The following is a 13,675-nucleotide window of genomic DNA, read 5'->3' on the forward strand; positions in this document are numbered from 1 at the left end:
TGGCTAATTTTCATTAAGTGCTCATGTATTGGGCATTCTTCTGAAGTCTTTACATGCATCAATTTATTTGGTCATCAGAGCTACCTCACAAGGTCTAATACTATTATCATTACCCCCAGTTGACAGACGGAGAACCTGAGGCATAGCGAGGTTAAGCACCGCCCAACTTGATAAAGTTAGTGTCGCAATTGAGGTTTGAATTCAGAGTCCAGAAATCTGTGTTCTTAATCACTCTACTAAATCTCCTTTCAGAAATCTTTCTATATCTTCCTCATTCTTTTTTACTGTTGAATATTATTTATGCCCCTACCATGATTTATTTAGGTATTCCTCTCTTTTGTTTCTTTCTAGTAATTGCCGTGCACGATATTGTTTTGCACATTTAATAGAAAGTCTGCAGGATAAATTTTCTAAAGTGGGATTGGTAATCAAAGGGGACCAGTTGTGTTCCGTGGAGGTATTGGGCGGAGTGCACAGATAGACCTGAAGTGTCTGGCTTAATGACATTTTTATGTGAATATGCACATTTGGCTACCATCAAGATCAAGATTTTTGCTCGAGCACTTGTTAGCTCTTCTATGCTTCTTTTTAGTTAATCCCACCATCATCTCAAGAGATATCCCCCCACCCCCTTATGTCTATCACCATAGATCAGTTTTGCCTGCTTTTCAGCTTCATAAAATGGGAATTTTATAGCACGTACTCATTTATATCTGATGCCTTTCCCATCATTACATCTATGAAATGAATCTCTGTTTTTACATAGGGCAGCAGCGTATTCTTTTTCATGCTACATAGTTCTTTGGAGGAAAATACCAAAACTTGGATGTTCTACTCTTTATGGGCATTTGAGCTGTTGCTAGGTTCGGGCAATCAAAGCAAGCTGCTACGAGTATTCACATACTTGGTTTTTGGCAGACAGAGGCACTCAGGAGTGGGATTACTGGATTGTATGTACCCGTATATTTAGCTTTGGTAGCTAATGCCATACAGTTGACCAGAGTGGTTATTTTGGTTTATAGTCTCACCAGTAATGAGAGTTTTCGTTGCTCCACATCCTTGCCAGTGGTTGCTAGTGTTAAGTCTTTAATTTTAGCCTTTGGTGGGGGTATTATGATATATCGTTGTGGTTTTAATTTGTCGTTCTCTGTTGACTAGTGATGCTGAGTACCTCTCCATTTTCTTGTTGTGAGTTTGGGTATCCCCTTATTGTGAAGTTCTTGCTCAAATCTTGCCTCTTTGTTTTCATTATCTTTGGTTTTTATTTTTCTCATTCAGTTTTATTGAGATATAATTGACATGCAACACTGTGTAAGGTGTACAGCATGACTAGACTTCCATATATTATGAAATGATCACCACAGTAAGCTTAATGAGCATCTGTTATCTCATATAGATACTAAAAAAAGAAAGAAAGGAAAGTTTGAAGCTCTACTCTCTCAGCAGCTTTCAAATATACTGTTCAGTAGTGTTATCTTATAACTGGACGTTTGTACCTTTTAACCATCTTCAGCTGTCCTCCCTCCTTCCATGCTCTGCCTCCAGTAACCACAAAAATGATCTCTCTCTGTGAGGTTGGTTGGTTTGTATTTTGTTCATTTATATTGCTTTGTTTGTTTTTAAGATTCTACGTATAAATCTTGCCTATTTTTAGTTTGGTATCTGTTTTTTTCTTATGATTTATAGGAATTGCTGATATGAATTGTGAATAGGAGCTCTTTGTTGGATTTATGTGTTTAAAATGTCTTCTCCCAGGGGCTCCTGGGTGGCTCAGTCGGTTGAGCGTCCAGCTCTTCATTTCGGCTCAGGTCATGACCTCATGGTTTGTGATATCGACCCCTGTGTCAGGCTCTGCGCTGTCAGCACAGAGCCTGCTTGGGATTCTCTCTCTCTCTCCCTCTCTTTCTGCTCCCCCCCTCCTTGTGCATGGGCTCTTTCTCTCAAATAAATACAATTTTAAAAAAAAGTATTTTCTCCCAGGGCATGCATGCCTTAATGAGTTTGGGCTGTTGTAACAGAGTACTGTTTATATAAACAACAGATTTCTCACAGTTCTGGAGGCGACAAGGCCAAGATCAAGGTGCAAGCAGATTCAGTGTTTGGTGAGGGCCTGCTTGTTGGTTCATAGGTGGTGTCTCACATGGTGGAAAGGGCAAGGAAGCTGTCTGTGGTCTCTTTTATAAAGGTGCTAATCTCAGTCATGAGGCCACGATCCTGTCCTAATCACCTCCCAAAGACCCCACCTCCTAATACCATCAAATTGGGAATTAGGATTTCAACATATAGATTTGGGAGGGGTGCAAGCATTCAGTCTTTAAAAGCGACTTTTTCCTTTTTCTTTTAATGTTGTCTTTTTACGTACAGAGTTTCTTAATTTTTCTAAAGTTTTGCTTTTTATAGTTAGTGCTTTTTATTTCCTCTTTTAAAAAACTCTTCCCATCTCAAGATTATGAAGATACTCTTTGTTTTCTTTAAGAAGCTTTAATGTTTTTTATCTTTTACATATAGGTCCATGATTTCGACTGACATTGACCTTTGTATATGGTGTGAGGTAGGGGGAGCAAAATCGTAACATTCCTTTTTGTTCTGTAGGGGGAAGATTAAAAGCAGCATAGAAGTCATATCCTTTATTAATTTTTCATTTTTTATTTTAGAGCTGCTTTTAAATTTTATTTTTGGTGAGCTTTTTAATACTTCTTTGTAGTCTGACAAATGGGATACCCTGTGGTATTTTCTTTGAACTTGATTCCATTGTTCAGATCATGGTGAGTTTACATAATTACGGATTGATAGTTAATCTTATACTTTTTTATTTTTTATATGAGGGAGACAGGGAGAACACAAGTGGGGGAGGGGCAGACAGGGAGAGAGAATTCCAAGCAGGCTCCACCCTGCCAGCACAGAGCCTGATGTGGGGCTGGAACTCACAAAAAGATCATGACTTGAGCCGAAACCAAGAGTCAGATGCTTAATTGTCTGAGCCACCCAGGTGCCCCTATAATTACTCTTATTATTAATATAATGACAATGGATTATTTAAAACTGCCACTAATTTTATATTTAGTAAGTCTTGGGCTAGAAGTAACATGCAAATGTATGAATCTATTTTTATCAAGTTAACAAAGATTTTCAAAAACTCTTCTTCTTCCCTTTATTTGGGTCCTTAATCATCATCTTTGGGGGTTTTTTGTTGTTTTGTTTTGTTTTGTTTTTTTGGAATAGCTTCAGGTGTTTGGATACCTTGTGCCTGCTCTGGCAAAGTTTGCTTCTATGAAAAACTATACTTTTCACTTCCTTTCTCCATTATTTTCTTAAAATTTGTACCGTAAAGAGTGAACAGTATCACTCTGATGGTCTGTTATGTACACTTGCAAATGTTGAGTTTTTCTCTCCTCACAGGTACCTCCTGGTGCTCATATTTGGGCGGTGTATTAGTGATCTTTGTGCTATTGTATCACAAAGCTTATGTATATAACTGAAAATAATTTTAATTCAGATTTGTATTTTGTTGCTTTAGATATTTAACTTCTATACTATCCTAATCTCCTCAGTTGTCTCAGTAGTCTTATATTCTTGTATTTTAATGCCATCAAGATAGGAGGATTTCTTACCTTATTTTCTTTCCTTTATACCTGACATCTGTAAATCATGGTGGCCCAGAGCAGTCAGCTGCTTTTTTTAAATGGTTATATACTAAGTGGTTCATAAGTACCTGCAGAATAGCCTCAATTTCTCCCTTGGCCCTCAAAGCCTAAAGTTAACTGTTTACTGCCTGGCACTTTACCCCTTTCCTTGGTCAGTGTCTCAGCAGGAGTTCTTTTCCATTTGGGCAGGTCAGTTCATTGTGACCATCAAAAATGCCCCAGTAGGGCACCTCTGGGTATTCAGTCGGTTAAGTTGTAAGATCAGATCTCAATCTCACAGTTTGTGAGTTTGAGCCCTGTGTCGGGCTCGGTGCTGATGTGCGGGGCCTGCTTGGGATTCTCTTTTTCCCTTTCTTTCTGGTCACACCCCCAACTCCGGCTCTCTGTCTCTCAAGATGCGTAAATATGCCCCAATAGAAACAGTGCCCTGTGAAACCAGTGACAGTAGCACCTGTGCCTTTCTCTAGCTATAACTTGGAATTAGAAGAGTCTTTGCCCTTTATTTCAGCCTCTAGTTTCATCCATCTACTGTGTTTTATTTACTTGGCTTTTGAAAATACTAATTGCTTTTATTTTTTAAATTTTATTTAAAATATTGTTTGTTTATTTGAGGAGAGAGAGGGGGAGGGGCAGAGAGAGAGACTCCCAACCAGGCTCTATGCTGTCAGCACAGAGCCCGACGCAGGGCTTGATTTCACAAACCGTGAGATTGTGACCTGAGCCAAAATCAAGAGTCAGACGCTTAACCGAGCAAGCCACCCAGGCTCCGCGGTGCTGGCTTTTGAATGTAATTACTTTACACGGTATATTTTGAGAACTGAATTGGAAGTTTGAAGTTTCATTAGCTATTTTTAAAAAAAGAAATTTTTTTTTTAATTTTTTTATTTATTTTTGAGACAGAGAGAGACAGAGCATGAGCAGGGGAGGGGCAGAGAGAGAGGGAGACACAGAATCTGAAGCAGGCTCCAGGCTCCGAGCTGTCAGCACAGAGCCTGACGCGGGGCTCGAATTCATGGACTGTGAGATCATGACCTGAGCTGAAGTCGGACGCCCAACCGACTGAGCCACCCAGGCTCCCCAAAGTTTCATTAGCTATTATGCAGCCACCTGTGTTGTTACTCTCAACAAGACCCATGGATGGCACGTTTGCATGCCCCCCACCGGCTCCTACCCAGACCTTGCCAGGTGATTGGTGGTGTCTTCACTGTATAGTGGGGTAACTCTTCCGGAATCACGTAGCCAGCACATAAGTGGGGACGTGTTACTGAACGTTTCCTAGAGGAACGTACAATGAGTGGTGCACGGAAGGAGTCTGAAGACCAAACCCTGGCTACTGAAATAGTGCCCTGCAATAGTAGTTTCCTGTAGAAATGAAGAAGAAACGTGTGTGCTTTTACTAGCATCTAACTGGCTCTTGTTGCCCCAGTGTGTTTTTGAGTTTTCCCATTGATATTCTGGACTTGTGGCAAAATGTGAACACACTGAGGCCCTGTGCTCTTGACTAATCTCGTGGGCATCTCACAAGGGCTGGTTGCTCAGACTTTGTGGCCATAGGACTTTTCTCTTGTATTTTCTCTTTTTGGTACTTAGTTTACAGCCTGTCAGCTCTCGAGGGCTGGGACTGTGTTCCGCGGTTCGCTGAATACCCGGGGTTTGGCACAGCTCCTGGCCGTGGCGGGTACCCAATTAACGTTTGTCAAATAAATAGATGAATTGCAGGTTTGAGACTCATCACAGCGTAGTGGAACACTCAGACTGGAATTCAATTTCCCTTGTTGCATCTCCAGTTTCCTATTAACCGTGATTTTTGTCAGGCTCCGTGAGCCTCTGTTCATCATTTGTTACGGTGAGGGGCTTGTTAAGGTGTTCTGAGATCTTTTTAGATCCATAATTGTATTGTGTCGGCTTCCCATTCTTCTGTGGGAAAATTTGCCCCCTTTTCCATCTAGCTTTTCTGGATGTGTCCGGCACCTTCGGATTAAAGATGTGTTTCCTGTGAACTACTTCCTGCATCCAGCTGTCATTTTGTAGCCTCCAGAGTCTGTCTAGAAGGATCATGTGGTGACGGGATCTGGCGACTCTACAGCTTGGGCTTCTACAACCCTTATTGTCTGGCATGGTGGCTGTGGCCGGCGCGGAAGCCGCGTTCCCAGCCTGTTTTGGTCCCTGACGAGGAAGAAGCCTTATGTGTCTACTGTTTGCATTGTAGTGGGGGCACTGTCTGCATCGTGTTGGAGAACACAGACTTGGCAACCACGTTCTCTTGGACCTAATCCGCACGGAACTTAACCTCTCTGCTCCTCAGTTGTTCAAACTATAAAATGGGGCCCGTGATTTGTGTACCTCATAGACTTAACTTGGTGTGGAGTGCTGGCCTAGTGCCTGGATTATCATAAAAGCCTAATGAGTGATTTGCTGTTATTTTACGGTATTGATTTTTGAGCGCTTCGCTCCCAAAACCGTGTTGCCTTCACCGTCCTCAGACGTTGTTGTGATCTGATCGTGCATCCCTCTCCCCTGTGACTTGCATTTCTTCACGGGCAGGACCCATGTCTGACCCCTGTGTCCCCAGCGCCTTACACGGGGTTTAGTCCACTTGTGTTTGCTGGCCTTGGAGCTAAGCTTGCCTGCACATGGTTGGGAACGTCTGTCTGGGCTTGGCTGTCTCGGAGGTGCTGCTGGGCTGTGCCTTATCACAGGGCCGCTGCTGTCTGTCACCCTTGTAGCAAAGTCAGTATGCAGATTTGCAAAGCCGACGTAGAACAAGGTACGTGTGTGCGTGTATGTATGTATGCATGTGTGTGTATACACATACACACATACACGAACACACACAGCCTAAGTACACACACCGTAGTAGTTTACATGGTGGGAGTCAGAAAGGCAGAGTAAGGTGTGAGGAGAACAGCATGAAACATTGGTCCTCGAATAAAATGAAGACGTCATAAAGGTCAGAGTGTTTTAGTCTCTGGAGAACATCTCCGTGTGTCCAGAACAGTGCTCCCAGAATGGTCCTTCCTTTTCTCCCCCCAGGATTTGACGGGATCTGAACTCTACACCCAGGCAGCCAGTCTTCTGCACCCCGTGGTTTATACCACCGCTGTCATCCTTCTCTTGAGCCTCTTGGCGGTCATCGTCAGTTACATATACCATCGCAGGTAAGAAGGGGAACTTGGTGAATGGAGGACTGTGACTTGGAGGGTGTTTTTCACCTTGAATGAGGATAAAGCCGAGTTTCAACACCGTGCTATCCTTCCAAAGTAAGAGCAGTTCCTTGAGAACGCATCAAGCCTCCTTCATTTCATGCAGTTTGAGACATAAGTAATTAGTCCATGCGGTGGTAAATTCATCTTTTATAGCATCCAGTCTGTTTGTATCTGGGAAAGAACATGGGAGGGATGTGTTGGAGGCGGGGAGGTGAGGCTTGGGGACAACCGTGGGTGAGGTGAGCCGGAGGCCTCTTACCCGTAGCCGTGTCGTCCAGCTCCAGACTGTGATGGTATGTCTGTTTTATGACTTTTTGCAGGTTGCGATATTCTTTATTTTAAAGATGGCATTTGTAAGAAAAGTTTGTGGCATTTCAGTGTGGGATATGGTTTCTGTTAATTGGAGGCAGAGCTACAGAAAGTTTTATTTTATGGTAGGAACTAGAGGGATTTGCGAAGCAGAAATTCACTTCACAAGAGGTTTTGCCAGAATGTATTTTCCTTTTTAAGCTGGACATATATGGCATTTCTTGACATTTAGTTAAGAAACAAAAGGAGATTTTGATGTTAAAAAAAGAAAGATTTCAGCATTTTGTTATGAAAGGCCAGGAAGAAATGCACTGGGCATTTAGACGCGTTATCCTAGTAGGTCAGAAAAAGTAGAGATTGGCACCTTGCAGAAACCTCTAGGAAGCAAACAAGTAATCCCGCCGTCAGAAGACATCATAACTAACAGAAGCCCAGATATTTCTTATTATGGAGAATTTGTTTAGCCTTTCGTGGGTACAGTAGTTCCATAAACGACTTGTCTCTTTTGGTCATAAAGTTGAATGTTAAGACACTGTATTGACTTAAATGTCTCAAATCCTGTGTGTGTGTGTGATAGTGTATGTATTCTAAGTAAAATGTTTAAGCATGAAACATTTACATTTGCCCTTTTGTGCTGCTGGAATTGCTAACTTGTGGATGAATATCATAGTATCCTGCTTCACATAGACTAGCCTGAATATTAATGTTTCTTTCTTTTAACAGTCTGATTAGGATCAGTCTCAAGGGCTGGCATATGCTTGTGAACTTGTGCTTTCATATTTTCCTGACCTGTGTGGTCTTTGTGGGAGGAGTGACCCAAACCAGAAATGCCAGTATCTGCCAAGCGGTAAGTCAATGAAAAACTGGAATGGGGAAAAAATACTGGTATTAGAAAGTAATTTCATGTTTTATTAACTGTAAAAGGAAAAAATGCTTCTTCAGGTTGTTTTTTCTTTAACGAAAGTTAAGCCAAGTGTCACTTACCAGGTTTCAGGTTTTGAACTCTTAGTTCACAGTTGAACACATGACTTAGGGAGCTTGTCTCTTTATACTTGGGAATTCATTGCTACTTGTTATGTCTGTTGTGGTAGCAGACATCTATTAAAAAAATTATAAGACCCTGACTTCAGCTAAGAGAAAAGTGTGTTTTCTGACAGAGTTTTAAAAATTATTTCACCTATTTATGACAAAAATAGGAACTTCAAAAAGATTTAACTGGAAGATATAAAAATCAGAAACTTGTGAGGTGTGGTAAATATGAAAAATTTAAAAATGTTCAACTTTAGGGGCTCCCGGGTGGCTGAGTCAGTCAGGTGTCCGATTTTGGCTCAGGCCATGATCTCGCGGCTCGTGGGTTCGAGCCCCCCATCGGGCTGTGTGCTGGATCATCAGCTCACAGCCCGGAGCCTGCTTCAGATTCAGTCTCTGTCTCTCTCTGCACCACCCCCTCTCTCTCAAATATAAATAAACATTAAAAAAGCATGTTTAAAAATATGCAACTTGTAACTTCAAATAAGTAAATTATTATATGTAAGCTTAGTACAGTATTCTTGTAGGATAAGTATAAAAAAAAACCAAAATTATTCAACATATGAATAGACATAAAATTCTCCGTATTTCCTACATTTGCATATTTTTTTCTGTATGCATGATAGCAAGTGGTGCCATATCGTAATTAAGAGTCCAGACTGCCTGGATTTGGATCTCAGGTTTACTGTTTACTGTTTTGATGGACAGTTTATTTAACGTTTGTTTTTTTAAGTTTATTTATTTATTTTGAAAGAGACAGAGCAAAAGCAGGGGAGGGGCAGAGAGAGAAAGGGACAGAGGATCGGAAGTGGGCTCCATCCTGACAGCAGAGAGCCCGATGTGGGGCTTGAACTCACAAATTGTGAGATCATGACCTGAGCCAAAGTTGGACGCTTAACAGACCAAGCCACCCAGGCACCCCTAACTTTGTCTGTTAAGTGCAAAAAACATATAACAAAAAGATACACCCTCTTCATAAACTTTTAAGTGTCAGTTTAAATATAAGTACAATGTTGTATAGCAGATTTCTACAACTTTTTCACCTTGCATGACTGAAACCTGTTTTAGCATGACTAAAATGCTGCATCTGTTAAACAGCAACTTCCTGCTCCCCTCTCCTCCCAGCTCTGGGCCACCTCTGTTTCACTTTCTGCCTCTTATGAGCTTGACCACTTAGATACCTCATCCAAAGGGACTCATGCAGTATTTATCCTTCTGCAACTGACTGGCTCATTTCACTTCGTGTAAAGTCCTTCAGTGAGGTTCATGCATGTTGTAGCATGGGATAGGATTTCCTTCCTTTTTATGGCTGAATAGTATTCCATTGTATGGACGCACCACATTTTCTTTATCCATTTACCAGTTGATGGACATGTAAGTTATTTCCATCTCTTGGCTGTTGTGAATAATGTTACAGTGAACATGGGGGGTGCAGATGTCTCTTTAAGATCCTGTGACTTCAGTGTTTAGCTTTTCTGTGTGTCAGTTTTCTCACCCATAAATTGGGGATAATAATTGAGTTATCAGATTATGTGATTATTTATATACGAAAAATCCTACAGTAATTCACAGATAAATTATTGGAAGTAATGGGAAGGTTTAGCCAAAGGGGAACATACAGGAGTTTGATGCTAGCTTGCAGAAATAGAACTCTGAGAAAACATAATTAATGTGAAGGTGCCATTTATGTGGCATCAGAGAACATCAGGTACCAAGAAATAATAAAAGATGTTTGTGATTTACAGGCAAAATTGTAATAAAGTATTAAAAGAAGACCTAAGTAAATGGAAAGATATACTAGGCTGAAGGAGAGGAAGTTTTAATATCAGAAAAGTGGTGGTTCCTCTGAAATTAATATATACATTAAATAATTTTTCTTTTTACGAAACTCAGTAAGATGGTTTTTAAATCTACATTAAAAGCAAAGGACCGAAGATAAAGAGAGCCAGGACTTTTCTGCACGGGAAGAGTAGACTGCCCTTCTGATCATCAGAGCTTGTGAGGCTCTTGTCATGAACGCCGAGGCATTTGGTGTGGGGAGAAGGACACAGACCAGTGCAAGCAGAAGGGAGACCCCAAGGCAGACCCGTGTGGAACTTTGGTGTGAGACTGAGGCTGCACGCCTCATCAGTTAGGGAAAGAGAGACCTCTCTGCAGTAAAATAAAGAGGAGCTGGTGGAAAAACATTACAGTTGTGCCTTATAAAAAAAAATGTCAATTCTGGGTGGATTAAAAACTAACATGGCCAAGCCAAAATGCTAAAATTCATAGTGGGAAATATCACCATTCTTGGGATAAGGGATTTCTTAATTATGACACTAAAAGGCATTGACTAGAAGAGAGATAATTGTAACTGAATTAAAAATAAGAGCTTTTGTCAATTAAGATTCCTTAATGAAAGTGGAAGGACAAGCTAACAAATTGGAAGACGCTGTTCCTTTTTTTGTTTGTTTGTTCTTTTTATTTATTTATTTTTTACTCTCAATTCGGTTAACATACAGTCTAGTCTTGACCTCAGGAGTAGATTCCCGTGATTCATCACTTACATACAACACCCAGTGCTCATCCCAACAAGTGCTTTCTTTAATGCCCATCACCCATTTTCCCCTCTCCCCTGGCGTCCACCCCCCCCCCCATCAACCCTCAGTTTGTTCTATTTAAGAGTCTCTTATGGTCTGCCTCCCTCTCTGTTTTTATCTTATTTTTCCCATTTTCCCCTCTCCCCTGGCCTCCACCCCCCCCCCCCCATCAACCCTCAGTTTGTTCTATTTAAGAGTCTCTTATGGTTTGCCTCCCTCTCTGTTTTTATCTTATTTTTCCCTCCCTTCATCTATGATCATCTGGTGAGTTTCTCAAATTCCAGATGAGTGAAATCCTAGGAGACCTGGAAGACATTCTTCTTAATACATACCACCGAAAGGACATTAGGATAAAAAATACATTAAAAACTGTAATCAATGAGAATGTCCCAACTGACCCAGTAGAAAAAGTGGTGAGAGTGGACAGGCTTTTCATAGAGGAGAATGTATACACTGAGGGAGTCCATATACACGGGAAGAGGTACTCAGCAGCATGGGTGGTCATGGCGATGCAAATTAAGACAATGTGGTAATATTTATGCCTTTTCCATCAGCAGAAATCAAGCCTGACACTGCCGGGTCATGAAGAACATGTGGGTCCACATGTTTTATACATAGTGGGTGGGAATGTAAGTGGATGATTTGGGGAGGCTTTGCCATCTGAAGTTAAACATGCACACACCTTGAGACCCAGCAGCCCCACTCCTGGAATCAGAGAGTGAGCTTGCCCGTAGGCAACAGGCGCATGTGCGTGTGTGTACGTACATGTGTAGGAGTATACGCATGCACATGAATATTCATAGCAGCACTGCGCACAATAGAAAAAGCCTGGGCGCAACCCAAATGCCCATCGGTGAGAGAGCGGATGAATAAACTGTGATATCATGCAGCAGTCAGAACTAATGAATTACAACAATGTGTAACAATATGGGTAGGTCTTAGGAACATACGTGAAAAAATTAAGTCCCATAAATTACATCCACCCCGCCGTCTTTTTTTGTAAAGAAAAAAGTAATATGGGAACAGCTCGCTTTTAATGGAAATGTGTAGATGTGGTAAAGCTGAGGAAGGAAGGCAAAGAGATGGTAAACATAAGGTATAGGGTGGTTACCTGGGGTGAAGGGGATTATATTATTTGATACAGGTTTTGATCAAGGTCTCACCTTTTGTGTTTTTTTTTGTTTTGTTTTTTTTTTTTTTTTTTTTTAATTTTTTTTTTCAATGTTTTATTTATTTTTGAGACAGAGAGAGACAGAGCATGAACGGGGGAGGGTCAGAGAGAGAGGGAGACACAGAATCAGAAACAGGCTCCAGGCTCTGAGCCATCAGCCCAGAGCCTGACGCGGGGCTCGAACTCCCGGACCGCGAGATCGTGACCTGGCTGAAGTCGGACGCTTAACCGACTGTGCCACCCAGGCGCCCCAAGGTCTCACCTTTTGATCAAGATTCCGAGATGCTTGCAAACAGTAACTAATTAAATAAAAGCAGGCCATGCTTGGTCTCGTCATTAGAATGTGTCTTGAACCTAAGGCTGGCAATTAATCTAGTATTGTAGAGCTGACCTCTAACTGACAATAGGAGTGTGTATAAGAATCATGGAGAGGATTAAGGAACTCAGGAATACCTGGTATACAGAAGGTGCTCGTAGATAGTAGCTATTATTACTGCTGTCACTAGTGACAAAATCACCTCTCAGCTGTGCAGAATGTTTCTGTTGTAGGCCATTAGTATACATTGGGAAACAAACCCGATTGGAGCTTACGACAGGTCAGATAATGGGACTTGGGTCAACTGAGTCCATGCACAGAAGATAGTCTCCTGTTTTCTCAGTCCTTCCCCGCTTCTGATTTCTCTTCATCTTGTTTGGGGGCCTCAGTTTTACTGTTACTGTTTGAGAGATACCGTCCCTCCCCTCCCCTCATTATCATACGGTACTTATTACATTTCCATGATGCCTCAGAAACTTTGCAGTCGACTGGTGTTTACCTGTTTACTGACTCTGGATTTGATGCTCTGCAGGGGCAGGAATCCCCTGGATTTGATTCACCCGTGTTTATCCAGGGATCAGCCCAGGACCTGACCCAGAGTAGGTGATACTAGATGCTTAGCAAGTACTTACTGGGTGAACGAACAGAAAAAGGCCTTTGTTTACAAATAGTAGAAAACATTCAACCCTGGGGCCATCCTGAGCACGGGCTGTTAGGAGCGGGCTGTTAGGAGCGTGCCCAGCACACGGTGGTAGTGGTGGTCTCACTTTTGTCTAAAAATATTCATTGTTTTCACAAAGCAGACACATTTATTTCTCTGAGGAGATGAATAGAAAGAGGTCTTTGTGAAGATGACTGCCTTTCGTTGCCCTGAATGACATTTTATACCATTTCTAGAAAGAAAAGGAGACGAATTTGCATGGAGTATCCGGGGCCTCTACACTGAAGGTCCATTACGTAATTATTTATTTTTTAAAAAGGGAAAGGCAAGTCTTTAGATGTTTTCGTATGTCGTGTTCTTCTGTTTTTACAACGTTCTCCCCTTCTTCTATGAAAGACATTCTTGCTGCTTCTGACTCAGACATGCCTGGTTTTGCTTTGCTGTTGCTATAGTTCAGTTAGGAGCCAGCTGAGCAGGGGGGTTGGTAGAAGGCGTGCAGGACTGGCCTGGGGTTCTGGACACTAGTAGGTAGGTTCAAATTCGGTGTCTGCCAGAATGACTAGTATGACTACCCGCTTAACCTGATAGGGACTTAATGCTTCTTCTGTACAATAATGGGTTGGGCTAATTAACTTAAATGATCATTAAGGTTCCTCCAGCGGAAACCCTAAGGTTCTAAAACGGAACCCTAAGGTGTACGTATCTTACATGCAGTTTGATATGTGTACCCGATCAATGTACTTTTATGTTTCTTATCTCC

General features: G+C 41.7%; 1 protein-coding gene across 1 annotated transcript in view; it reads left to right on the top strand.

The window, feature by feature from the left end:
* ADGRA3 (adhesion G protein-coupled receptor A3) overlaps positions 1-13,675 on the top strand; it is a 136,309-nt gene that overhangs the window by 112,984 nt on the left and 9,650 nt on the right. Inside the window, exons 15-16 of the mRNA XM_043572874.1 lie at positions 6,678-6,802; positions 7,883-8,006. Of these exons, the coding sequence (XP_043428809.1) occupies positions 6,678-6,802; positions 7,883-8,006 (249 nt within the window). The remainder of the gene's footprint in view (positions 1-6,677; positions 6,803-7,882; positions 8,007-13,675) is intronic.

Source organism: Prionailurus bengalensis, chromosome B1 (genome assembly GCF_016509475.1).
Source record: "Prionailurus bengalensis isolate Pbe53 chromosome B1, Fcat_Pben_1.1_paternal_pri, whole genome shotgun sequence".
Classification (NCBI taxonomy): domain Eukaryota; kingdom Metazoa; phylum Chordata; class Mammalia; order Carnivora; family Felidae; genus Prionailurus; species Prionailurus bengalensis.